Source organism: Panonychus citri, unplaced genomic scaffold (assembly GCF_014898815.1).
Source record: "Panonychus citri isolate SS breed McGregor unplaced genomic scaffold, ASM1489881v1 Contig00138, whole genome shotgun sequence".
NCBI lineage: Eukaryota > Metazoa > Arthropoda > Arachnida > Trombidiformes > Tetranychidae > Panonychus > Panonychus citri.
Window position 1 is genome coordinate 3,086,899 of NW_026515543.1, and position 24,900 is coordinate 3,111,798.

At 33.3% G+C, this 24,900-nt stretch overlaps 6 protein-coding genes and 1 long non-coding RNA gene across 9 annotated transcripts; 2 read left to right on the forward strand and 5 right to left on the reverse strand.

The window, feature by feature from the left end:
- Positions 1–25: 25 nt before the first annotated feature.
- LOC128393807 (uncharacterized) lies at positions 26–1,507 on the reverse strand. Its single transcript, XR_008326261.1, has 3 exons — positions 947–1,507; positions 474–576; positions 26–375 (listed from the first exon to the last, which is right to left on the reverse strand). It is a non-coding gene; the product is annotated as an uncharacterized LOC128393807 (long non-coding RNA).
- A 1,366-nt stretch (positions 1,508–2,873) lies between these two features.
- Positions 2,874–8,006, reverse strand: LOC128393802 (uncharacterized). Its single transcript, XM_053354015.1, has one exon. The coding sequence runs from the start codon at positions 6,580–6,582 to the stop codon at positions 4,123–4,125; it is 2,460 nt and encodes an 819-aa protein (XP_053209990.1). The 5' UTR covers positions 6,583–8,006; the 3' UTR covers positions 2,874–4,122.
- A 4,576-nt stretch (positions 8,007–12,582) lies between these two features.
- LOC128393818 (gamma-aminobutyric acid receptor-associated protein) lies at positions 12,583–13,605 on the forward strand. Its single transcript, XM_053354036.1, has one exon. It carries the CDS (start codon positions 12,833–12,835, stop codon positions 13,187–13,189), a length of 357 nt encoding a protein of 118 aa, XP_053210011.1. The 5' UTR covers positions 12,583–12,832; the 3' UTR covers positions 13,190–13,605.
- Positions 13,606–14,007: 402 nt separating this feature from the next.
- On the reverse strand, positions 14,008–15,774 carry LOC128393814 (partitioning defective 6 homolog beta-like). The gene is made up of 2 exons (XM_053354031.1): positions 15,493–15,774; positions 14,008–15,430 (listed from the first exon to the last, which is right to left on the reverse strand). Exon 2 carries the CDS (start codon positions 15,393–15,395, stop codon positions 14,580–14,582), a length of 816 nt encoding a protein of 271 aa, XP_053210006.1. The 5' UTR covers positions 15,396–15,430; positions 15,493–15,774; the 3' UTR covers positions 14,008–14,579.
- Positions 15,775–15,889: 115 nt separating this feature from the next.
- On the forward strand, positions 15,890–18,569 carry LOC128393812 (3-ketodihydrosphingosine reductase-like). Its single transcript, XM_053354028.1, has 4 exons — positions 15,890–16,950; positions 17,136–17,219; positions 17,294–17,377; positions 17,451–18,569. Exons 1-4 carry the CDS (start codon positions 16,309–16,311, stop codon positions 17,658–17,660), a joined length of 1,020 nt encoding a protein of 339 aa, XP_053210003.1. The 5' UTR covers positions 15,890–16,308; the 3' UTR covers positions 17,661–18,569.
- Positions 18,570–19,197: 628 nt separating this feature from the next.
- On the reverse strand, positions 19,198–21,125 carry LOC128393815 (uncharacterized). 2 transcript variants are annotated; one of them, XM_053354032.1, is made up of 4 exons: positions 20,987–21,125; positions 20,569–20,670; positions 20,184–20,499; positions 19,198–20,095 (listed from the first exon to the last, which is right to left on the reverse strand). In XM_053354032.1, exons 2-4 carry the CDS (start codon positions 20,575–20,577, stop codon positions 19,680–19,682), a joined length of 741 nt encoding a protein of 246 aa, XP_053210007.1. In that variant the 5' UTR covers positions 20,578–20,670; positions 20,987–21,125; the 3' UTR covers positions 19,198–19,679. The 2 variants fall into 2 exon arrangements, with proteins under 2 accessions (XP_053210007.1, XP_053210008.1); XM_053354033.1 differs by lacking the exon at positions 20,987–21,125 and having other exon boundaries at positions 20,569–20,908.
- On the reverse strand, positions 21,120–24,843 carry LOC128393810 (MBT domain-containing protein 1-like). Of its 2 annotated transcripts, XR_008326262.1 has the most exons (3): positions 21,966–24,843; positions 21,243–21,872; positions 21,120–21,158 (listed from the first exon to the last, which is right to left on the reverse strand). XR_008326262.1 is itself a non-coding variant. In XM_053354027.1 (2 exons), exons 1-2 carry the CDS (start codon positions 24,315–24,317, stop codon positions 21,744–21,746), a joined length of 2,481 nt encoding a protein of 826 aa, XP_053210002.1. In that variant the 5' UTR covers positions 24,318–24,843; the 3' UTR covers positions 21,207–21,743. The 2 variants fall into 2 exon arrangements, 1 of the variants encoding a protein (XP_053210002.1); XM_053354027.1 differs by lacking the exon at positions 21,120–21,158 and having other exon boundaries at positions 21,207–21,872.
- Positions 24,844–24,900: the final 57 nt, after the last annotated feature.

Consider the following 24,900-nt stretch of genomic DNA (forward strand, 5'->3'; position numbering starts at 1 on the left):
AAGATAAACATTGGAGAGAGAGAGAGAAACAAATTAAGTGATCAATTTATTGCGTATGATTAACAAGAAGCGACGGCGAAACAAATGAAACAATCAAATTTAATTGGAAACCCAAAGAGGCTAATTGGAAACAAAGTGATCGTCCTGATATCAACATTGAAGGAGGAAAAGTGATCTTCATTTGCATCATGATCGTCATACAATTTTCCATGATGTTTTTGTTAACTTAACGTTGTTCCATGAAATCAATTTAATCATCACCATCGAGTTGACAATTAACAAGAAATCACATCAATTAGCAATCAAATCAACCAACGTATCCTCCCCAAATCCCGTAACCTGTTCCGTAGCTGCCACCATAATAATGAGGATAACCTGTTGATCATTTTGGAATATTAGAAAATGAAACTAATTAATACTAATGAACAATTAATTATTGAATGATGATCATAATCAAGGAGAAAACAATTTACCAAAATAATAAGGATAATGTCCAGGATAAAGCCAAGGATACCAACCCCAACCAGTTGCTGCTGAGATGAATGAAATAACAGCAAAAATTGACAATAATCTCAACTGATTAGTTGATGATTGAGTTGATTAAAAGTTGATGAAACAATTGATAAATTATTTCACATGATCAATTAATGTGATTCAATATCCATCCAAGAAAGAGGAACCAGTTGATTAACGTGATGGATTAACATGTTACAAGGAGAAAGACAAAGACAAAGTATTAATCCAAATGGAAACACATATTAGATGATTAAAGATGTAAAAAAGTTGGAAGGAAGGAGAACAATTTAAATGATTATTCCTTAATTGGGAACACACATAATCAATAAACTCGATAATCTATCAACCTTATTTGGTTCACTACAATCAAATAAATCCAATGGAATCTATGAAATTATGATAACAATTAACGGATTAACAAATTACTTACCAGGAAACGCATCTTATGAAAAAACGGAAACAAAAAAAACTCTGTGATGGTTGATCACTAGATCACAATCCTAATTGTTGGTGAAACTTTGCTTCTGTTACAATTAAAATTGATTGTTGTTGGTGAAAGGTGGAAAGTTAAAGAAACCGTTACAACGTTTGTTGAATTTGTATTTATATGAAAATTGTGAATCAAATTTAATTGGACAATTAAAAACAAGGAAGGATGGGTCAGTTGATTTCCAAACTGCCCATTTTTTCTGGTTAATTTAGTTACTATTTAGGTTTCCTACTTGCTGACCAATTAAATTAAATTGTTATTATTACAATTTTCAGATTGAAAATAAAAGAATGACCAGTAATTAGTGTCAACAACAATTAAGAGGCTAAACCAAATCAAGACCATAGTTTTAACCATCATGGATTGATGGTTTTACAGGTTAATCAAAGTGTATAAAGTTAATCATAGTAGTTAATTGTTAATTGCTCTAAACGGACAGAATCAAACTCATTGTTATCGTTGAACCAACCAATTTTTACCGTTTAAATTTTCACAAACTTTATTTAAACTTAATTTAGTTTCCAAATTTGTTTCACTTGTTCAACAATCAATCCTAATTTCACCTTAATCCAGTTATTAACTTACTCATTTAATTCACTTTCTTAATTTAACGTATTAATTAACATCGCACAGTGAACACTTTAAATTTGATTACAATCCCGGAAGAAAACAAATTGTTTCACTTTCACAATTTATAATTAACGTCCAAAATTCAATGATTGGTACTTTCTATATTCAATGCAACAACAATTAGTTTAATCAACCAATTTAACACGAATAACTTTTAATTGTTATCAGTGGTTATTTCTAACCTCCAACTTAACATAAATGTTGATACATTTTCTCAACAATTTGATTGATTGGTTTTTCTTTTCACCTTAATCACTTGTCTAATTGCTATGGAACTTTGTTAATTTTGTCTCATTATTGATTAACAATTAGAGCCTAATATTTGTTAATGATGTTGGTAAAAAAAAAGATGATTTAATGTGTAAAGTTAATTGTTGTTTCTGTTCACTGAATTGGTTGCAAATCTTTACAATGGATCGTTGATTTTTAGGTTACTCGGATTTAAACAGTTATACTTTCAACGTTATTTAGATATTTGATTGATTAATTAAGTAGATTAACTGATTAATTAATTAGTTTACTAATAGTGGAAATAAGAAAATAGATTAAATCTAATCTTGGATTTTAATCATTTCCCTTATGTCTCATGTTGATTAAAAATTGTTTGTATTAATAGTAAATTGATGATTAATTTTCATTCAACTAATTATAATAATCTAATTGTTACAATTTAATGTTGTAAACTTTTAATTTGATTGTGATAACTACTAATTGCTTTTGTTTACTGTTTTTAGATTCATTATAAGTTTATTTTGGATAACTTGATAATGTTAATTGTCTTGATTGTTGTAATTTACTGAATTATAATCAGTTAATATTTTTATTTCACTAATTGTTTGATTAAATTATTTCATGTTGTGGAAATTAATTTCTCTCACTCAATCTAATGATCAATAATCAGATTGATCATGTTAATTGTCTGATCTTAGATCAGTTTTCAAATGTTCAATAGATTAGTAATATATCAAATCAATGATTAGTTCTTGATTGTATCGAATGATTTTCTTAATTGTTAATTATTTTCTGTGCTTTCTGATTATATTTTATTTGTTTCCGTTTGTTTGGGATAATTAACTTGTCTTTAATTGACAATCAAAAATTAGAGTCACGATGTTTAACTTTTACTTCAACTAATCAACAGTTAAAATTAGATTTGATTGCAAGAAATCAGATAATCAGAGTTAATTAACTGACAATTTGATCTCACCAGAAATTAAAAGAAATCCCATTTCCAAGTATGAATGGTAAGTGATTTAAGACAATCAACTAATTGTTACTAAAATAAATATTTATCTAGTCAAGTAATTTAAATCCATTTGATTAATTGAAATTATTAATGATAATTAAACCTTTTCCAAGCAATTAACCAACAAACAAGATGTTTAACTTTTAATCAATTGAAAAGTTTTGGTAAACCATATCTCAATGGACCAAAACAATTTAGCTAATTGTTGTATTGTTTGAAAATGAATCAATGATAAAATTTAAATTTCAACTATTTAATTGTATTAATAAAGTTTGAAGGTGAACAAAAAATGAAACTAATTTGGTTAACCAACAATTTAAACCAATCTTGTTAATGTTGATTGATTAATTAATCGTTCAACCTAATCTTGTAATTTAGATGAAGATAATAATAGGAAGCGCGATTATCTAAACAATTAAAGTTGATTTAGTTTACCGATTATTGAGAATCGATAATTTAATCGGATTTCTGTTTGTCAACCTTGTCAATGAAGTTAAAGTAATAATAAAGTAACGACATTGATTATGATGAGAGGAATTAAATTAAATCACTTTGTAAACCCAAATTTCCGGTGATATTTAAACTAAATCAATTGGAACGGATCATGATACTAAATCTGAACAATCAATTTGATCTTGATAAAGATTAAATTAGATCATCATTATCATCGTCACTTTCATGATTCACTAAACAGTATTGACAATTGAATAAGTAAATAGTGAAAAGATGATTAACCAATTTTGTCACATGAAGAAGAGGAAAAAAATTGGTGACCTGAGACTCTGATACAATTTAAATTGTTTACTAATCATTAGTTTCACCTTTTACCTGAATTAATATAATAACAGTAGGAAAATGTAGGTAAAGTGTAAACAGAACGATAAATTGTTTTGTTTCTGTCTGATTGTTATTAGAAAATGTTTACATAATTTAATGTGTATGATTGATGGATGACGTTACACTGATGATGATGAGGATGATGATGATGATGTTGTTGTTGTTGTTGATGTGATGATGATGAAAATGTTCATGATGAATAAGGATGATGATCTCATCCATTTGTTTTGGCGGGTTCGAAGCCAGAAAAAAATTGTCAACAATTAAAAATGTTTTTCTTATTGTTGCTTTGAAAGTTAATGATAATCTACTAAATAATTAGTGTTATTATTTAACTTAATTTGATCGATCAACTTGAGAAAACGTTTAATTAAAACTTTCGCCCATATTTTGTCATTCACCTTCAACGGCGTCGTTTTTTCCTTCGTCTTTTGGCCTTTTTCTTACTGTTGGTGTTGTTTTCTCCGTCAACATCATCGTAATCATCAATTAAACTGTCAATCTCTTGATCCAAAGGTTGACCTTTACCTGGCTGATTATTTGGCTCTTTAGATACTTTGTCAATCTCATTGTGACCTCCACTTAGCGATGATGTTGTTGGATCAAACATCCCTTTAACGGGACGACCTCCGATCGGTATAGTTACTGGTCTTTTACCTGGTTTACCTTTACCAGCTTTATTCTGATCCCGACTTTTCATGAAAGGTGCATAAAGAACACCCATTAAATTGCCCAAGGCATAATTAGCGATCGAGGTTAATGTCAGGCCTAAATATTTTGCTCCGTATCGCCCATAAGCTGCTCGTGTCGCTGAATTGTTGGCCTTGTACTTTGATTTGATACTTTCCTCTTCCCCAACGATACTACCTGGAGATCCGGTGCATTTACCGTTTTCGTCGCATTTGGTTATTTGTACCCCGGGCGGAGGAGCTGAGGTTGACCCTTGGTCAGAAGAGTAGACATACTCATTAGCGTTATTGTGAAGGTAACTTTGATGACGATGATGATGATGTCGATCTCTGTGATACCTTCCAACTGATGAAGGTGAAACTGGTAGGGCTGAGAGCTCAGCTTGAGATGAGCTGGATGAGTCGAGCAAAGGTGCTGGAGGTGAAGGTGGGAAAGGGGAATCATTGAAGAAACCAGGATCACGGAAGGAATCATAAAATTGTGGACCAAATCTTTCGTTTGTTGATGAGCCTCGACCAGGGAAATTCATTCCATGACCATGGATTCCAGGTAGTCGATGATGAGGATAAGCCCCATAAGCAGCCATTAAACTTTCTCGATATCTTTTCAATTTATTCTCATCAATTTCAATGGCTGCCGATTCACCAGTGGGATCAACATGAAGCTCACCTTCATGAACAACCACAGTTTTAGGTCCACCTCCGACTTCAACTTCACGTTCCCCATTGTACTTTTCGATTTTTTTTACACCAAGAACTTCATTTACCAAAAGCTTTTTCACTCCACTCGGAGAAGTGAATGGAAAACGAGTAATTTGAGTTGCTGGGTGCAAATTATTGGGTAAAAGTGGTGAAGGCAGAGGATAAGAAGATGTCAAGAAAGGATTGTAACCAGGATAAGACGGTGACGGAGGTTGGAACGGACGACCATAAACAGGATTGGATGAGTATCGAGGATAAGGTTTGATTACTCGAGATGAAGGTGAGTTGAACCCTAAAGGGTTATTATAATGCATAGAGGAGGAAAGAGGATCGATTAGATTTCTGGATCCAGGGTCCATGATTGTACTGCCGGAACCAGAGAGCGGGGTCAATATGGGAAATTTAGGACCATTCGAAGGAGGAATCGATGAAGGGCCAACTGAAGGAAGTGGAGGTTGTCTGCTTATTCCCGATTTAAAGCCCATTTCACTTGGAAACATGAGCGGTGTTAACTTTCCATGAACTGGAGCTTTTCCCAATTCAGAATCTGGTTTAATCCTTCTGTCCAAAATTTCAGTTAATAAAAGTAACAGTTTTCTAATTTGCTCCTCACTAAGTCGAGAGAGTAAACGAGCTCGATTAGCTTCCAAATTGGCTGGAGAAATTGAAGAGCTTCGATCACCATCAGATGATAAACTCGAAGGCCACTTACTAGGTTTAGATGACGGAGGAATCAAAGATGATGATGGAGCAGAGAAAGGGCTTGGTGAGAGTTGATTCTGTTTAATATTATTAAGATGTTCTAATCCTTTGTTTCTTGAATCAGTTCCATGAATTATTGCCAATTTTCGTAAACATTTGATCATCTCTTTCTTATCCAGAGGCGGATTAACATTGAGTCGCTTATGATCATCAATATCAACATGATATCTTAAAGCTTTGGGAATCTTTGAGATTCCAGATTCTCGAAGGAGAAACTCTTCACAAACGGAATATCTCCAATCTTTAGACTCACTGGACGAACTTTTCATTTGTTTATTTGTACCAGAAATTCGAGGTAGATCATCGGGTGATTTCGATAAACTTTTACTCCCAATATTGTCTTCATTCGAAGGGAATTTATCGGTTCTATGTGATTCTGGTCCATTGTTGTTATTATTTACTTTATTCGACCAATTGTCATTCTCTTTATCCTTTGTCGCTTTTAATGGGACAAATTCCTCCTCGAATTCATCTTCAACCGATTCACCAGTTTCATAATCATAATCTTTACCATATCCTCTTACAGGTCGATAATGAGAGCCCGATCCGAACAGATTAATTGGACTTTTCGTCTTATCCACTGATTGTAGCTTTAAACCATCAGCAATATAATCCCGAGGAAGTGATTTCTTGTCAAATATCAGGCACTCGATGAAAGGTAATAGATGATTGATAAATAATAATAAACTAATTAAAAGAAATTGTTTCATGGCGTTGATTTTGTAAGTTGAATGTGAAAACAATTAACTATCATCATAATTTACATTTACACTTGAAAGGAATTGGGGAAAAAATTTCCACAACAGGATTATGATTAACCAATCTAATTACTAAATACGAAACAATCAACACTCAATTTATACAGAGAAAATCAAATTCCAACCAATTCCAATCTAAATTGTGAAGGAAAAAAAACAAAGAAAAGGTTATTGATTAAGGCACAAGATGATTAATTAATATTGGAGTAAATTGTTGGATTAACTGTTTAAAATAATTTGGTGAACAATTTAAGAAATAAGGGAATCCATGAGGTGACTTTTTCGTTGATTGTTGTTGAACGATTAAAATGATTTTCTTTTTTCAAATTGTCAACAGTTAATCAGGTGAGTATTTGTTTCCAATCATCATCTCATTATCCGGAAAGGAAGAGGGAGTTAAGAAGATATCGATGATGATAACAATGATGATGGAAGATGATGATGATAATGAGAGAGGAAGGAATTGGTTAAGATTCGGAAACAAATTCGAGGAGTTAATCGTTCAACTTTAAACCCAATTTCATGGTTAAGAGTTACGGTTTATATAATTGAGCTCGTTTTCTTCATTGATAATATTTTATCCGTTTTTGGGTAATATCAATTGCTAAGGCTCACTAATCATAATCACTTATCATCTTCATCTCTCTTCATCCCTCATCTTTCATCTGTTTATATTGTGTTGTTGTTGTTTACATGTTTGAACACTTTTCTGATCAATTGTGTTCAATTCAAGTCAATTGGACTTTGATTCCCGTTCCAGCGGAAAACTCAGCTAATTACGGTAGTTAATTTGGGCTCGTTAACTAGATTACAGCGAGAGTGTGCCAGCAATCATGTTTCCCTTTTTGTGTATGATGATCACATGTAGCTAATGATCACATCATCGTAATCATCATCAGTAGTAACACAATAACAGGATGGAAAACAAATCATAATCATTTTGTGTATTTGCGAATCTAAATATAAATATCAACTTAATCATACACTTTTTCTGGTGACAGATTATGTTTAGTGATACATAACGAAATTATAAATTCATTAGCCGATAAGATTAACGCACGATCATCATCAGGTTCCCGGACAATTAGCAGCGTTAATTAATTTTAGATTCCAATAAGATAGAGAAATTAGTTGAAATGATTGGGCTAAAATGTATCATTTCAAGTTGATGAAGAAAAAAAAAACGGGTAACAATCAATAAGAATAAGAGGAAAAAAGAAATTGGAAAAATTAGAAAATCAAATTAGTCGGAAGCAAATGGAATCAAATCGAAAATATATTTTCCTCTCCTTCAATTAATTGGAATTAAAATGTAACCAACAGTCGAACATCAAACGATCATCTAAATTTAGTCAAATGATGAGAAAAAAAAACGAACAATATGATTAGTAAATCAAATGGAAAATTAACAATTAACGTAATCAAATTAAAAAGACCAACAAGTTGGGAAAAAAGTTATTTTTATTGAGGTGGGGATGCTCTCTAGGAGCAAAGGTAGCTTTCTTATGCGCTTCCTTTGTAATACAAGAATTCCTATTTTATAATAATTAACTGAATAATGAGAATCTATGGAGTATGGGGTTGGTGTAGATTGGTTGGAGTAATTAGGTTTGATCTGATTTGTAGTTCATTATAGTTGATTTGCGATAGAAGAAGGTCAATGGAATTGTCTCTGTAGTCGTAGATATATCTGAGGATATTGGAGTATTTGTATTTTTTCATTTTGTTTCTGATATCATTTCTTAGCGTTTCATATTTGGGACATATTGTTATGAGGTGAACAGAGTCTCGATATCCGGCTGAACATGAGCAGGGGCTATTGGTGAGGAGAAAGTCATAGACACCAAGTAATAATCGTGTGGTGCAATTATTAGAGGTTCTGGTCTTTGATGTGATCCATTCTTTAGATATTAATTTAGTCGAATGTTCACTTCTCTCATTCCAAAGCTTGTTCATGTATTGTTTGGCTAGTAGTTTTGAGTTCGTTTTTGGGTTGGACCAGATGCGATTGTTTGGGACTAATGGGAGGTAATTGTGAAATTTGTTTGCTAGAGTCTTAAAAATGTAGTTGTCTTGGTCCATTGTTTTCAAGGCAAAGCGAAGACCAGTTTGGACAATTTTGAACGATGTTGGAGTAAATCCTGATATTCCAAGGGCTGGAATTGTTCTTTGGCGCGGTGTTTTGTTAATGGTTTTCATCGCAAAAGTGATGGTGTAACGATTGATTTTTTCGAAGGCATTTGTGTGAGTTAACATGATTGGTAGTAGGAGAGGTGAGAATGTCATCGCAGTCGATTCGAAGTACGCTGAGCTGATGATGCGGGCTGATTGATGAGGGAAGAATTTGGCCAAGCTGATAAGTCTCGAGCGTTTTTGGTTGTTGGCATGGAGTATCTGTAAGATCTTATCCAGGTCTATGTAGTAATTGGCGATGCCGGTTTTTGATAGTGAAACGGGGACACCAAGTACTGTACCAGCCGTGGATGCGATCCGACCATTGCTGTTGAAATACTCGAGGCAATCATCTTGGCAGATGATTTTAGTTTTTTCAGGTGAGATGGTTAATTTACATGGTGACATGATTTTTGAGATGTTATTGATGATGGATGAGATTATGAGGTTTATGGTGGGATAGTTTATATATGGTTTATATGAGATTGTGGTAATTATATCGTCTGCATAAGCGGTGAGATGTACTCCGATTGTCATATGTGTTGTTGGTGTTGTATTATGATGGTTGGAACTTGGGATTTTTATTGTAGTTATTTTGGCTAATTCTTGGAGAGCTTGATTGATACCAATGATGAAGAGAAGGGGGCCCAGGATTGATCCCTGTGGAACTCCCTGAATCGTTCTCTTTACTACTGGTTGATGATTATCATCCATCAGACAGGCAAATCTATTTTTGAGGAATGAGATGGTGAGGCTAATGGTACTAGCGGGTGGATGCAAGGAGAGGAGGTTGTTTAGGATGCAACCGTGATGAATCTCATCAAAGGCTTTTTCAAGGTCGGTTTGAATTATCAATGCCTTTCGATTTGTATCTTTGGCTTTGGAGCATGAGTTGATTATGTCAGTTGTTGCGGTGATGATTGATCGGTGGGGTAGGAAGCCGTGTTGATTGTTGAAGTAATCAGGGGGTACAGTTTGGATGATGTCTTGGTAGATGATAGTTTCCAGGAGCTTTCCAAAGGTATTTTGTACCTGAATCAGTCGACCGCGTTTACCATCTGCTTTAGGAATGATTACTCCACGTGAGATTTTCCAGGATGAGGGGAATAGTTTGTTGATGTATAGGATGTTGTAGAGGTGGGTGAAGAGATCGAGATGAGATGATAGTAGTGTTATCATCATGTTTTTATCTATGAGATCAAGACCCGGAGCACAATTGTTAATCTTTTTGACCATGGATAATAATTTTTCTTTCTTGATTGGCAATTCATCTGAATTTGGTTGGACCAGTGGTTTGTTTGTTGTTGGTATGATGGTGGAGATATTGATGGACTGAAATTCTTGGATGATTTTATGGGAGTTGAGAATAAATTCCTCTGTGGTTTCATCTTGTTCATAGGTTAATTTTTTCATCTCTGACCAAAAACAAGGGTTTTTGTGGTTAAATCTCTCCTGGACTATCTTTTTAGTAGAAACAAATAGTTTTCGTTTTGCTCGACGAAGATTTTGTATATTTTCCTCTGATTTTTCTTTGTTTAGTTTTTTACGGGCAGTTCGGATTGCTTTGATTTCTTCCTTGAGGGCTGGGGTGAGTGTTTGGTTGGGTTTAACGGTGATGATGCAGGATCTTTGGGATGCTATACAGGAGGTCATGAGGTGCATTAATGATTTTTCCAGTCCATCAATGGTGGTGGGGAATTGAGAATCGGCTAAGTGTTGGATGTGTGAGTCGATTTCACGGAGATATTGTTTTTTATTGATGACTTTGATTAGGTTGTTTTCGCTGTTGGTGTGGGAAGTGGATGTGATGAAAATTGTGAATTGAGAGTGATCACTTGTTGAGTTTTTGATGGTGACATTTATATGCAGATGGTTTGTTGCAACTATATCAATCCATCTTGGTTTATGCTGAATTGTTATGTACGTGTGATTATCTATGGTTGGTGAATATGGAATGGTGAGGTTATGTTTGTCGAGAAGGTCGATAATTTCCTGATTGTGTTTTTTGTCAGGGGTAACCAGAGGTGGACACCATCGAGAGTCTTGACAGTTAACATCACCCTGAATGATGATTGGTGAGTGTTGATACCCGGAAAGAGCAGTTGAGAGGAGATGAAGTTGGTTTTTGATCTGGTGAGGTTTAAGATCGGGGTTGAGGTAGATGTTTATGATGATGAGTTTTTTGTTGTTGAATTTGATGACAGACAATATACAATCGGTTCCTATTTTTTTATGGCGAATTAGTTTACTTTTTTGAATGATGGTTGAGGTGTTGCCATTGGTGTAGACAGAGTAGGCAGGGTGGTTAAATGAGAGAATGGTGTTGTTATTTTGTTCCTGGAGAAGAACGATCGAGGCATCGTTGGATAGCTGATTGATTACATTTTGGGTTTTGATTAATTCTTTTCGACAGTTGTGGGCTTTAATTATTAAATCCATAGGTCCAGTCGGTGATGTTTTTGATTCTGTCTATTGCTTGGTTGAAAGATGCACAGTTTCTTGTTCTTGGTCGATGATTGGTGTCAAGGAAACCTGCGTTCTTACAGAAAAGACATTCCTTGAATTCATCAGCGAAGGTACATTCGGATGTTTGATGGCTATTGGTGGCCTGACATTTACCACATTGCTGTTCAGCTGCACAGAATTTAGCTGTATGACCAACCTGATGACATTTGAAGCAACAGCGGACGTTGAAGTTATTGTAAAATTTGACTCCTTCACCTCCAATATAAACTCTCTCTTTCTCTTCCACTTTCTCTCTGGCTTTTCTGGACATTCTAATTATGAGTTTAGTCTTTGACCATTTGTTCCTATTGGACTGGTTTGACTTCAGTTCTTTCGCATGGACAAAAGTGACTTCCTCTTTTGGATCGATGTCGTTTCTCTTTTTAAACATCTCCACCGATTCTATTTGATCAGTTTGTACAATAAGCTCAATTTGCGGGTCTAATTTTTTGAGAGGTTCGATTTCAATGGAATCACTTGGGAATTTGTCTTTGAGTAGATTTGATATTTTTTCTACAATTTTACTGTCTAAAGATGTTATTCGAATTCCATTGGGACTGGTCGTCATATGTTCGATTTTTATATTTCCATTTTCTTTTATTTCCTCTCGTAGTTTATTGTTGATTGCATGAACTGTAACATTTTCATCCTTTGGTTTAATGATCACGGTGATTGGTGTTGCTTTTTTGGCAGCGACTTGTGCAAATGATGGTAGAGAGCGATCCATGGCGGCTTGAGTCATAGTCTCTAGTTTATCCAAGATTTTTTGACCTATGGTGGGGTCAGGGGCGGTGGTGTTGACCGGCAAGTTCAATGAATCAGTCACGAATTGGATCTTTGATAGTATGAAGTCAACATCTTTTTTCTTTGTCTTTGGTAGATTCATTTCCAGTATTTTTTCCTTTATGTTGTCCAGGGCTTGTATGCACATGGATGTGTCAAAGGTTGAGCACATGGTTGTCATTTTAATTTGTTGAACTTTTTTCCGTTAAGGAAATTGTTATTACACAAGATTTATATATTAAAATGAAGCTTGGGATATGGGGAATCAGAGTAATTGGTAGTTTTTAATTAAATTGTGGTTGTAATTAGTTAATTTTAATTAATTTAGGGAGAACTAAATTTAAACGCAAAAGTTAACTATTCGGAGAATTTAGTAGCGACCTCTAGTGGCTCGTTTTCGAAATTCGCAAGATAGGGTTGAGTGAATTCGATTCGAACGCCATCTGGTAGGCATTAGAATACAGACTATGTAAACAACCTTCTTTCTTTGCTCTTTGTTTGATTTGTCCACCATTTTAGTTGATTCTTTTCTCGCAATTAAAATTGTTAATTCGTTTAATCATCTTTTATTATACTAAATTGTGTATTAATTAAAGTATTATAGATTTACCACCATCAGTGTGACCACTTTTACCAAGCGAAATTAAATTTAAACCAGTGACTGTTGTCTAATTTTTTCAACCCTATTGTAATTGTTTTACTTGGTTTTCTATTGTAAAGAAAAAGGTTTACAAATTCAACTATGAAATTCCAATACAAAGAAGAACATCCCTTTGAAAAGAGAAAGGCTGAAGGAGAAAAGATCCGTAAAAAGTATCCTGACCGTGTTCCCGTTATCGTTGAAAAGGCTCCTAAATCTCGTATTGGTGATCTTGACAAGAAAAAGTATCTTGTACCATCTGACCTTGCCGTTGGACAATTTTATGGACTAATCCGGAAACGAATCCACCTTAAGCCTGAGACAGCTCTCTATTTCTTTGTAAACAATGTATTTCCCCCGTCATCAGCAACCATGGGATCTTTATACCAAGAACACCACGAAGAAGATTTCTTCCTCTACATTGCTTACAGTGACGAGAATGTCTATGGTTCTATTTAAAGCTTCTGACCTTCATTTTCCACCAAGAATCACCTTCAAGCAAGACAGAAAAGATGATTATTTTATTCCATCGTTTTCCTTTCTTCCCTCTCCCATTCTCTCTCTTTTTTCCCTTTAATAATCTCTCTTACTTCACTTAAATCTCTTTCTCTCTCTCTCTTTATTTCCAGCTCTTTCTCTCTCCCTTTGCTTTTCTCTATTCTCCCTTTTCTTGTCTCTCTTTCACTCACTTACTTTCTCTTTCATTTTTTTTTCGCTTTCCCCAAGCCTTTTTTTTTCATTTACAGACAAAAATTTTACTATCATGTGTAATAAATGACTAAAAACTAATCATAATCCATTGCAATGTATTAATTGTAACTACTCTTCGTGGTCTCATTGTAAATTTATATCAATACATGTCAATTATTCATTAATGGTATTACTAAATTACTAGTTAATCGATTTTCAAAGCCTCCCGAAAATTGGCCTTCCAAATTGATTGCTAATCGACAGTTAAAATCTAACTGTACATTTCTAATGCGTAATTAACCTTGTCTCCTCCAAGTCACCTGATTATAATTATTTCTAATTCCTTTCACAATTTGAGTTACTCATTTGTTTTTGCTGTTGATACAAAAAACTCACAATCAACAATTTACGATCAATTGAGCTCATTTGGTTGTTTAAGAATTGGAATAAATAAAAACATCAATTAAATTGTTGCAAATTAATCAAAAAAAAAATCCAACAGAAAATCAAAACATCTTAAACAACAAAACTGAGTAATCAAGAAAAAAAAAACGCTGATTATTAACCAGTGACACTAATTAAATCACAGTTGATTGTTTATCCTCTTTTTTTTATTTAACTAATCAATGTATCGTTTATTAGATCAATGAACTATCTAATCTAATAATGAAAAGAAAATAGAATCACTTTTGATAACAATTAATTACTTGATGGGAATAGAAAACAATGATTACAAATAATAATAATAATAATTGGTTTACATTTTTGAAAATCGTCACAACAATCAAGTGATCAACTGTTTTCACGTGTTCTAACTTAATGTAATTAAATACGATGATTAAGATTATTAGATTACATTTGTTTGTTTAATTGCTAATTGTTAATTATATAAATTTAACTTTCTTTGTCTTCACACACACAAACATGTCAAGAACGTTATTAAGGCATTTATGTGTTTAGTTGATAGTTTGCTGACTGTTTAACAGTTGATTGTATTTCTTTTGATTGATCCAGGTAAGGCAATTAAGGATTGAGGTGTGAGCAAAGGATAATGATGATGAAGATGATGATGATGATGATGATTGTTGTTGTTGTTGTTGTTGTTTTTAGGGGTGGTGATGGTGATGGGAAAGGGAACAAAAAATTTTCAGGTTGGTGATTAAGATGAAAAATATGAATTATCATGGATTTCGTTATCTTCATCATCGGAAATTGAAGGTATTGATGAATTCAAAGGCCCGTTAAGGTTACTTTGTACTGCTGGACGGATGGTTATTATCAGGTTGGAAGAGTTGGCAATCATCATGTCGGTTACTTGATTTAGTGATTTACCTGTCACATCGATACCATTAACTTCCAATATTTCATCATTAATTGATAATAGACCAGTAGATTCGGCTATACCTCCAGGCACAAGACGGGAGATGAAAACTCCAGGAACTCTTTCAATGGAATTGGGTAAGACACGGACACTGTTTCCATCTCGAATGTAAAAGCCCAACGGTTTATCGGAACTGTGTTTAATAAGGCGAACCCGTCGACAAGATGCTGGAACAATGTCAACATCAATAATAGAAGAAACCTCCCTAAAATCTTGAGGTAAACCAATTTGTGGACGAATACGATGGGAAGATGAATAATTAAAAGGAATGAATTCATTGAGAAAATTATTCTTTTTCTTAAAAGAATATTCCTTCTCCAAAGGAATATCTTTTCTAGAAAGGATCAACCGAAGACAAGGTTTTACCGGTGTAGCTAAAGTTACTTCAATTGCTCGACCCAAATTCTCATTATTGTTTATCGGTAATTCATCTCCTTCATTAGGGTCAATGTAAAATACAGAGAAAGCAACATTTCCTAATGAATGATTGGTCTCAATAAACGAATAAAAATCGTCAAAATTTGATATACTCTCTTTGTTGGTATGATATCGACGGGTTTCAGCAATAAATTTACTCTTTATGGGAACCAACATATTTGATCAGGCAACTTGTACTTGTATGTGTAATACTGATGAAGTAATAATAATAATAAATAAATAATTATACACTAAATGATAATCTAAATATTACCAACTAATAATGAAAGTAATATGTTGATGATGAAGTGGAAAGCAAAAAAAAAAAATTATGATGATGGCGATGGTGAAGGTGAGGTGATGATCCTAATTGGTATTTTATGAGCTTGACACACAAATGAGGCAAAGGTACACTTGGACATACGAAAAAATGTTATTCACACTGGTTAATAATATTAATAAAACTAAACAAAAAATAATAATTAACAAAATATATAAAAAACAAACAAGATACAATTGCTTTCACTCAGCCCAACAAAACATATGAAACTCAGGTTCCAATAAAGGTAAATAAAATTGGAGATTAGCGATTTTAGTTAACATATTTACCCATAGATGGCGCTGATCGAACTTCGTTTGTTTACTTTTTCTTTTTTTTCTAATTAAAAAATAATTGGTTTTTTTTTAATTCTTTAAACTAATTAACTTACCATTAGATTAATTGTTTACTTGTTTAATTTACCTCCGTGATTGTTTCTTAGGAGTCTTATGATTAGTTGATCGTTGGTTACTTTTGTATTTCTATTTACTTTGTCTTTTGATTTGATTGTAAATGTGTTGGAGTTGTTGATGTTGATGATTTTTTAATCATTACGAGTTAATTGTTATCTTTTAATTATTGTTTTTCTTAATGTGAATAATTTATTTTTATTTATTTAATTTGTTTTCTATCAGTATTGTGGATTATTACTGTTATCTGTTTTGTACCAAGTTGTATTGAGGTTTAATTTGTTATCTTGATTAGCTCTTAGCAACCAAATTGTTAAAACGTTACCTTTTGATTATTTGTTTTGATTGAATTGATTATATTATGTTGACATTTGATCTTACCTTTGTGATCAGTATGTTAACAGTAATTTTATTGATGGTTGTTTCTGTGGTTCTATATGTGAGCTATGGTTTCAAGAGGAGACTCAACATTTGTGGTAAACATGTTCTGGTCTCCGGTGGATCCAAAGGTATCGGTTTGGAAATAGCGAATCAGTGTTTTCGTCAAGGTGCCAAAGTGACCATTTTAGCTCGTGATGAAAATGGACTAAAAGAAGCTGTAAACTATATTCTAAAAGAAAACTCTGCTACTGGAAGCTCACGAGAATCAGAAATAATTTATTTCCCGGTTGATGTGGCAAATGATTTACCAACATTGGAAAAGATTGTTTCTCAAGCAGAGAATCAGCTGGGTCCAATATATGGATTGTTCAATATTGTCGGTAAAGCGGTTTGTCACCGATTCTTGGAAACTCCTCATGAAGAATTTGATAACATGATGAAAGTAAATTACCAGTCAACCGTTAATTGTACTCGAGCTGTTGTTACTCAAATGGTTAAACGTAAAGAGGGTTTCGTTGAAATTACCTCATCAATGGCTGGTCTTTTTGGTATCTACGGTTTCTCAGCCTACTCATCATCTAAATTTGCTTTGCTTGGTTTTGCCCAAACCTTAGCCATGGAGGTAAACAATTGAACAATTAACAACATCAAGCTAATCAATTTGTTCAACTCAATCAATCACATGTTCATCCGTTTTCATTGAGGCAAACATAATCCATTTTGAGCTTGAACATTTCGATTCTTACAAATTCCCCCCTTAAATCATTACAATTTGATTGACTTGTCTTTTCAATTTTTCTTTTCCAGTTGAAACCTCACAACATTTCCATTACTATAGCTTATCCCCCTGACACTGACACTCCTGGTTTTGCTCTCGAAAATTCAACCAAGGTATATTTACCTTTTCCTTGATCTTCCTTTAATCTATAATTGAAATTATATTATCATTTTAATTCAATTTACAGCCAATAGAGACAAAGCTCATCTGTGAATCGGGTGGATTAGTGTCACCATCGAAAGTAGCATCTTCTATTATCAAGGATACTCTGGTAAATTATTATTAATTAGAACGATGAAAAAAAAAACAATTAATGAAAAATTTAACTTTTCTTTTAATTGTAGAAATTGAAATTCTCATCTACGTCGACATTTGAAGGATTCATTTTACGAACACTGACCTCTGGTCTCTCTCCACCCAATGGTATTTTCTCGGTCTTTCTTGAAGCCAATCTAATGGGACCACTTCGACTTATCGGTTTATTAATTTTAACTCATTTCAATAAAATTGTTCGTGATTGTAACACCAAAAGGACAAGTTCAAAGTCAAAATAGCCAATTGAACAAATTAACCTTCGCCAACGGCCCCAAAACGGCTTAACGATTCATTAATTGTTTTTCAATCTCTTTTTCTAAATAACTCAAAGCAAAACAGTCAAAAACATTTGATACTCATCAAATTAAACAGATTATTTTGATTTAGAAAGTTTCAATCTTAATAATCGTCTTAACAATTTAAATCTATCTTTTTATCAAGTGACTTTAATAAAGTTCAGGTATTAAAAGGGCATGAAAATCGTGGCCATTTTCATTTTTGCTTTCGACTTGACCATCAAAAGTTAACCAAAGTGTTTGAATTTTTCTCAACAAAATGAAACTTTTAATTATCCTGGTGTCAATTTTCATCTTAAATTGTGCTCCAGTTGATTGTTTAAATAGTTATCCAGATGAAGACGAAACTGGACCTTACCTACCAAGAGAAAGTTATTACAACAATTACCCGAACCCTTATCATCCTCCACCTCAATCTTACCCTCAACGCATTCCCGATCCTTACGCTCAACCATATCCTCGTGCTTACCCTTACAATCCTGACGGAGGCCACCAAGAGTTCGAGGGAAGAGCATTTCGATTTCCACCGTTCAAAATGGTACCAGTTCAATTTCCATCATTTGGATACTTTGATCGTTCCAAAGATTCACCGCAACCCTTGTATCCACCTCCACCACCACCGACTGACCAGTACATGAAAGGAAGAAAAGTCCGAAAATCGAAAAAAGTGAAAAAAGTGAAAGAAACTCCGAACGCACCGACCTCTGACCCAAAAGTCACCTCGCCGACCAAGTGTAGTTGCGCAAACACATCTTGAGATATTTTTTTAAATAAATCTAAATCCTTATCCTTTTGTTTTGTAAAAATTATTCATCTCCAAGTGAATTTTTAATAAAATGTTTGGCGAAACAATCAACAGAACTGTTACCAATGTGAATGTCAATCAAATTAACGACAATCTAATCATCACAATATTTTTTATCCATTGATGATTATGTAAATGTTAATTTGTTAAAGTGTTAATATTCAGTTAATTGTTGAATGACCTTGAATGATTTAATCATCAATCCTGCTGAACAATTAATAGATAATCTTTTCTGTATCTATTACTCAAGAAAAAACAAAGTAACGATTGTTGAATCAGAATCAATTAAGCAATTTTACTAATCGTAACTATTGATTTTGTCTAATTAAGGGCACAATTTAGGGCAACAATTATAGTTATTGAAGATTGATTAACAACCTTGAATTGTTGCTCATGTTAATATAATTTTGTGTGAGTGGATGTGTGAGTGATTAAGAATTAAATTAAAAGATGTAAAACTTGTTTCATATTAGCAATTAATGTTTTATATCCATGATTTAATCAACAACCAAAAAAGAGATTGTAAACAATTAGAATAACAATTGATTTCTTGTTTATCTTTATTTTGATTGTTAATTTTAATTCTTTACTCTATTAAATCCCAATACAAGGTAGAAAACTAATTTATTTTCATTTTTCCGTCATCTATTCAATTTGCAAGGACAATTTTCAGTCATTAACAATTAAGATGACGATTAACTGTGATTGATTTACATCATTCTCAATAGTTGAATGAATTAAATCAACAAGTTACTACAATCAAATTGACAAATCGATTCTGATTCTTGATTATTATAATTATTTCACTTTTATTGAAACTTTTTATTTTCGTAACAATTTAACTGATCAATTGATCATATTGATATTTTGTAAGCAAACAAAAGCTTTTTTTTAATTGTTCAATTTTTCATTACTAATCATTTTAATTTCTATTAAAATCGATACAAAATTAATTTAGATTTTTCAAGAGCAATTAGTTTATCAAGTGTAGCTGATTAATTTGTCTGGAGTTTATTGTGAACTTTTAATTGTTGGAAGTAAAAAATGACAAGATTAAACATGCAACTGGATTTAAAGAGATGAATATGAGATTATCACTTATTTAAATTGTATATGATCACAATTTAATTGGATTGTACTTCTGGATGGAGTTTAAATTATTCACAATAACATCGAGAATATTTTCCCGACGGTGGATAATTAGACCGATACTGAGCTGGTGTAATTGGTACTGGACGATTGGCACTTTTAATAGATTGTGACTTGATTGCTGCTACTGGTGATTGGAATTGTTGTTGGACAATAATTGGAGATCCCTTGATTTCCGACCGTTTAATTGATGATGTTTTGGAGACGACACTTGACGACGACGACGACGACGACGACGATGTGTATCTTGAACGGAAGGTATCGGCTGGAGAGTAATGGGTTTTGTGTATCACTTGTTCCCGTTGAACTATTTTCGATGGCGGTGGAAGTGGATAAGGTTGGATAATCACTTTGGACGATTTAATTGCTGACACTTTGGATGCTGGAGATTGTGGATAGATAATCCTAGATGAGGTTTTACTTTCTGTGAAAAAGATATTGAGTTAATCACTGCTGTTAGTTGATTGTGACAAGGAACAGATTAATTATTTCAAAAGGAAACCTTTTCTTACCTTGAACCTTCAATGATTTAGGCTGATTGTTGGTACTCTCAGGTATATCTGGTCCCCATGCTTTGTAACCATTAACTGCATCCGATGAATAATAAACTAATCGCAATTTACCATTTGGATCAGTGTAACCATATCGACCTCTAACTACACCGAAATCATCTTTAGATTCTTGATGAAATTGATGTGATCCTGAAAGTCCAGTGTCATAACCGAAGTTGTAACCACCTCGATTGTTCAGTGATTGATATTGAATCGGATTATGAACATAATCATCACAAACCACTAATCCAACCATTAAGAAGAAAGCGAAATTAATCTATTGAGAGAAACACACAAAGACGAACCATTAATTCAACAATCAAATTAGCGAATTTGATTAACTTACCTTTTCCATTTTTTCCGCTTAAAACTGTTGTTCGAGCAAATATTATTCTTAATTGTTGATTGTTAATGTTAACATGAACAAGAATTGATGATAAATGTAAGACTGTAAGTGGAAAACGATATTTACTATTCTCATTTAATTGTGGGCGAATTGTTCAGAATCGTAAGTAAACAAATAAAAAATACGATATTCATAATGATTAACAACCTTGATTAGTGAGAAATTAAAGACTCTGGTTAATAATGTAGGCGATTAAATTGTGAAGCAACGATGGTTCATCAAAACGGAAAACAAAAATTAAGAAGGAGTAAAAATCGTTGAGAAGATCATTGATATTTAAATCTATCATCATCATTAACCACAATCAACTAATTAACTATTGACTTTTTTCTCCCTAAATTTACCATTAGTGATTTACCTTGATTTCTGATGGTAATTAATGTCCTCAACGCCTTTGTAATTAACGAACATCAATCCAAAGGAGGAAGAAGAAGCTTCTTAACCAGGAACATGTACAATGTATTTTCAAGTGCGAATAATAATCATCTTAATTGTTGTTCTTTCAACAAAATCATCCTTACAATTTAAGGCTTTAATACAAGAATATAATATATGTTTATAAAAAGAAAGAGATTAAATAATCTACTAGAACATAAATTTAATAGTAAACATACAATGCGTAATGATTAAGTAAAGATGATGTTGGTTTTATCCATTGGCGGTTAATTTCTGATGGAAAGAGTATAAATATATAATTATCATTGATTCCTTGATATGGTAAGAGGTGTTTAATGATTAAATCAGGAAGAGAAGGCTTCGTGTAATTAGTTATGATGATAACTTTCCGTTTAAATCAAATTTATCTCCATTTACAGGTAGCATCATTTATCTTTGTCCTTTCCAATTGTGGATTTTAAATTGTTGCTTCAATTGTTGTGAAAAAAATGGTATTTAAAAAATTAAGTCTCTATCTTTCTGAATTGGTAAATTTGTCGATATTGTGATTGTATGTGTGTCTTCACATAGAGCTAGTGTCCGGTAGTTTCGTTGTTTCTTTTTACTTGAGGCTCGATTTTGTAATATAAACAAGAAGAAATGTCCATTAGTCTTTCACATTCAATGTAGATTTTGTATAAATAATTAATAATTAATTGTTCTCCTAATTTGTATAGACATCATTGCGGTTTAATCCCTTTTAATGACTGAATCAAGGCATATATTTTGAGCGAAGGTCCTAGTTTTTTATTAGTTAATTCTAATACTTCGTCCGTGGTCAATTGTAATAATCGAGATCCATTGATTTGCTAAAAAATTTAAAAGATGGAGAGAGAGAAAAAGAAAATTAATCTATTATCAATATAATCCTTTATTATTTTGGTATGGATTATGATAGTTACCGCTCTTGCAAAAGATTGGACATGATTTCCGTGATCCTTGGACCTTAAAAAATTACAAACATCATTTACTGACCATTGACGAGGATCAGTTGATCTTTTGGAAGATGAAGTTGTAGTTAATGATGGATTGGATGAGGTTGGTTCTTGAATTATGATTGGTTGAACGGGTGAAGGTTTAACAATAACTGAACTATTAGATTCGTTAGCGAAAGAGGTTGAGGTAGGAGGTGATGAAGAAGTGCCCGTTTGTTGAGACCAATCGTAATTGTAAGGTGAGTAAGGTGATGAAAAAGACTCCATGAAATCTGAAGTTGAGGCTCTGTCATTTGTATTTGAAAGGGTCACTTGACTGTTATCACTGGAACTGGACACATTAAGGCCACCTCGTCTTCGCTTTTTATGACGACCTTTGTAAATATTACGTTTCTTTGATCTACCATCAAGTGCCGATGAATAGGTTGTCATATGTGTATCTCCAGCATCACTTTCTCTTGGTGGTTCCAAGGGATAACCAACCATTTGACACCAGCCAATTGGATATAATTCTGGTGATTCACAATCACACCATTGATCATAAGTTTCATCCCAGCCATTAAAATGTATTTTAAGCAATCGACCAACAACCTTGATTATTGTAGCAACACAGATTAATCGAGGTACCATTAAATCAACAGCTTCTATTAGCATTCCCTCTTTAAAACCATGAACGGGAATATCTTTTTTGAACAAATGAACAGGAGCAGCTCGAGATTTAGTTTCTTGGAGATATTCAAACCAATTGAATTCCCTATTATAACCTCTTGGTGGAGTGAGAGGAATGTTGTTTAACATACAAAATCCGGCAGGAAATATATTTGGACTTAAAACATGATAACAGAACCAATCGGATCCATCGTTGGCCATCATCCCGTCAATTCCGACCATTAAGAAATGATTTCGTAAAACTTTGGTCACGGTGGCAACACAGATATTGGATAGGTTTAATGGATCTATTGCCTCTAATTTCATCCCTTCGGTGAATCGGTAATCGGCCATGTTCACTGTTGGATGAGGTCTTTGTACAGGAAATAAAGACCAATATGCGTCATTGTCGTCAAATGTTTTGTGAATCGTTTTCTCTAAAGATGAACGAGCATATTCTTGGGTCGCTTTAAGTTCATGGCCAACAACCTGAGCCCAACCGATTGGATGGATTAAGGGTGAATTCTCATGACACCAGAAACCTGAATTGTCCTCATTTTCACCTTCATAGTTTAAATGTAATCGATTTCCAATAATTTTGTCAATAGTTGCAACTCTAACGGCACTTAAACGAGTCTTATCAACACATTCCAAAACCATTCCTACTCGAAAGCGACTTTTCATACTTTCTTTTACTTGATCGAAAAAATTTTCAGGTAAAGTTCGACCACCGGTTAACCTTTTAACAAGAACGGCTTTCCAATCACTGTATTTATCGGCAATCATTCTTGGTGGTATTAAAACTTTTCCTTGGGATGCACACCAGCCAATTGGGTGAAGTTGATTAGAAAATAAGTTAAGCCAAAAATCTTTTGTTCCATCGGTGTCAAATCCCTCAAATCTAAGCAGAACAAAGTATCCTGACACTTTGACAACTGAGGCGATCCAATAGTAATCTTGCTTTGGCCTTGGCGATTTTGGTAAAGCAACATCACGATTTTTAACTTCCACCTTGAGACCAACGGTGATTAGACTATTCCAAACTTGGGACATGGGACAATGTCTAAAGGATGAAACCGATGCAACAGACATATCATGATCTCTTTCCAGTAATGTTATCCAATTGAAAGAGTTTAACAGATATTTGGGTTGATTTTTAGAAGGAGAATTAACATTGTTTGACTTTTGAATAGAATTACTAGTTGATCCACTTTTAATGGATTCTTGGTTAACCGGCCTTTTCATATTGCTTAAAATTGGATTATTATTATTATTACCTAATAGTGTTAAATCATTTTGAGCTTTTTGTTGCTCATTGTTGTTGGTAGTGCTACTGGTAGCTTGTTGAGGTTGAAGTTGTGGTTGTGTCTTGGATTGTTGTTGTTGTGATTGAGAGAGTGGCAGTGGTGCTGGTGAAATCACTGATTGAGATGATTGTTCTGGTGCTGGTGGAGGTGGAGGTGGAGGTGGTGGTGGTAGTAAGTTAGGTATCACTTGTGATTCTAATTGTGGCAATGGTTGTGATTGTGTTGATGGTTGTGGTGATTTCTTTGACTGGGTCACTTCAGTTAACATGTCAGCAAAAAGATCTTGAATGAGACTAATATTATTTGATGGAGAATTATTTTCAACACTTTTATCAGAGCTCTCGGGGAGAGTTGATTGGGACATAATCTTTCATTTGATTGTTTGTAATCTTAAATAACCGAAAATCCAAAAAAATTCAAATCAAATTGACACTTAAAACATTAAAAATCTATTGGTTTTAATTGCAACAAAACAAAAAGTGTGTTGAGTTAACATAACAAGGAAAAAATGAAGCGCGAAGTTTAAAAAATATTCTCATTTCAAAATGTCAAATTTTTTGTTCTTTTTTTTTAAAAAACAAATTGTCCAGATTTTTCTCTCTTCTTTTTATTTTGTTTCGATTCAATTATGTTTATTGGCAATTCCTTCCACACAGGAATCGAAACAAATGGAAAACATCTCAGAAAAAAAACTAGAAAAACAGTCATAACAACGCGAATGAGTTTCTCCAGTTTTACTTGTTCCATTTTCCTTCAAACTGGTTAACTCTTTTTCCGAACCTTGGAATTTACTAGATGATTGATTTTCATTCGAAAATTGATGATTTTTATTCTCCGTTTTGGTCTCAGATCGATCAATTTCTTCCGCACTTTTGGATAATCCTGTTAATAGAGTTCGTTGTAAGTCCATCGCCAAATTAAGTGGATCAACTTTAATGGTAAACAAT

What these genes read in the sequence shown, in the direction of transcription:
- LOC128393802 (XM_053354015.1), bottom strand. Translation starts at nt 6,582, where the DNA reads ATGAAACAATTTCTTTTAATTAGTTTATTATTATTTATCAATCATCTA.
- LOC128393818 (XM_053354036.1), top strand. Translation starts at nt 12,833, where the DNA reads ATGAAATTCCAATACAAAGAAGAACATCCCTTTGAAAAGAGAAAGGCT.
- LOC128393814 (XM_053354031.1), bottom strand. Translation starts at nt 15,395, where the DNA reads ATGTTGGTTCCCATAAAGAGTAAATTTATTGCTGAAACCCGTCGATAT.
- LOC128393812 (XM_053354028.1), top strand. Translation starts at nt 16,309, where the DNA reads ATGTTGACATTTGATCTTACCTTTGTGATCAGTATGTTAACAGTAATT. An exon ending in CTCTCGAAAATTCAACCAAG is followed by an intron (nt 17,220 to 17,293) that starts GTATATTTACCT and finishes TTCAATTTACAG; the next exon opens with CCAATAGAGACAAAGCTCAT. An exon ending in CTATTATCAAGGATACTCTG is followed by an intron (nt 17,378 to 17,450) that starts GTAAATTATTAT and finishes TTTTAATTGTAG; the next exon opens with AAATTGAAATTCTCATCTAC.
- LOC128393815 (XM_053354032.1), bottom strand. An exon ending in TAAATCATTGAAGGTTCAAG is followed by an intron (nt 20,096 to 20,183) that starts GTAAGAAAAGGT and finishes TCTTTTTCACAG; the next exon opens with AAAGTAAAACCTCATCTAGG.
- LOC128393810 (XM_053354027.1), bottom strand. Translation starts at nt 24,317, where the DNA reads ATGTCCCAATCAACTCTCCCCGAGAGCTCTGATAAAAGTGTTGAAAAT. An exon ending in TCCAATCTTTTGCAAGAGCG is followed by an intron (nt 21,873 to 21,965) that starts GTAACTATCATA and finishes TAAATTTTTTAG; the next exon opens with CAAATCAATGGATCTCGATT.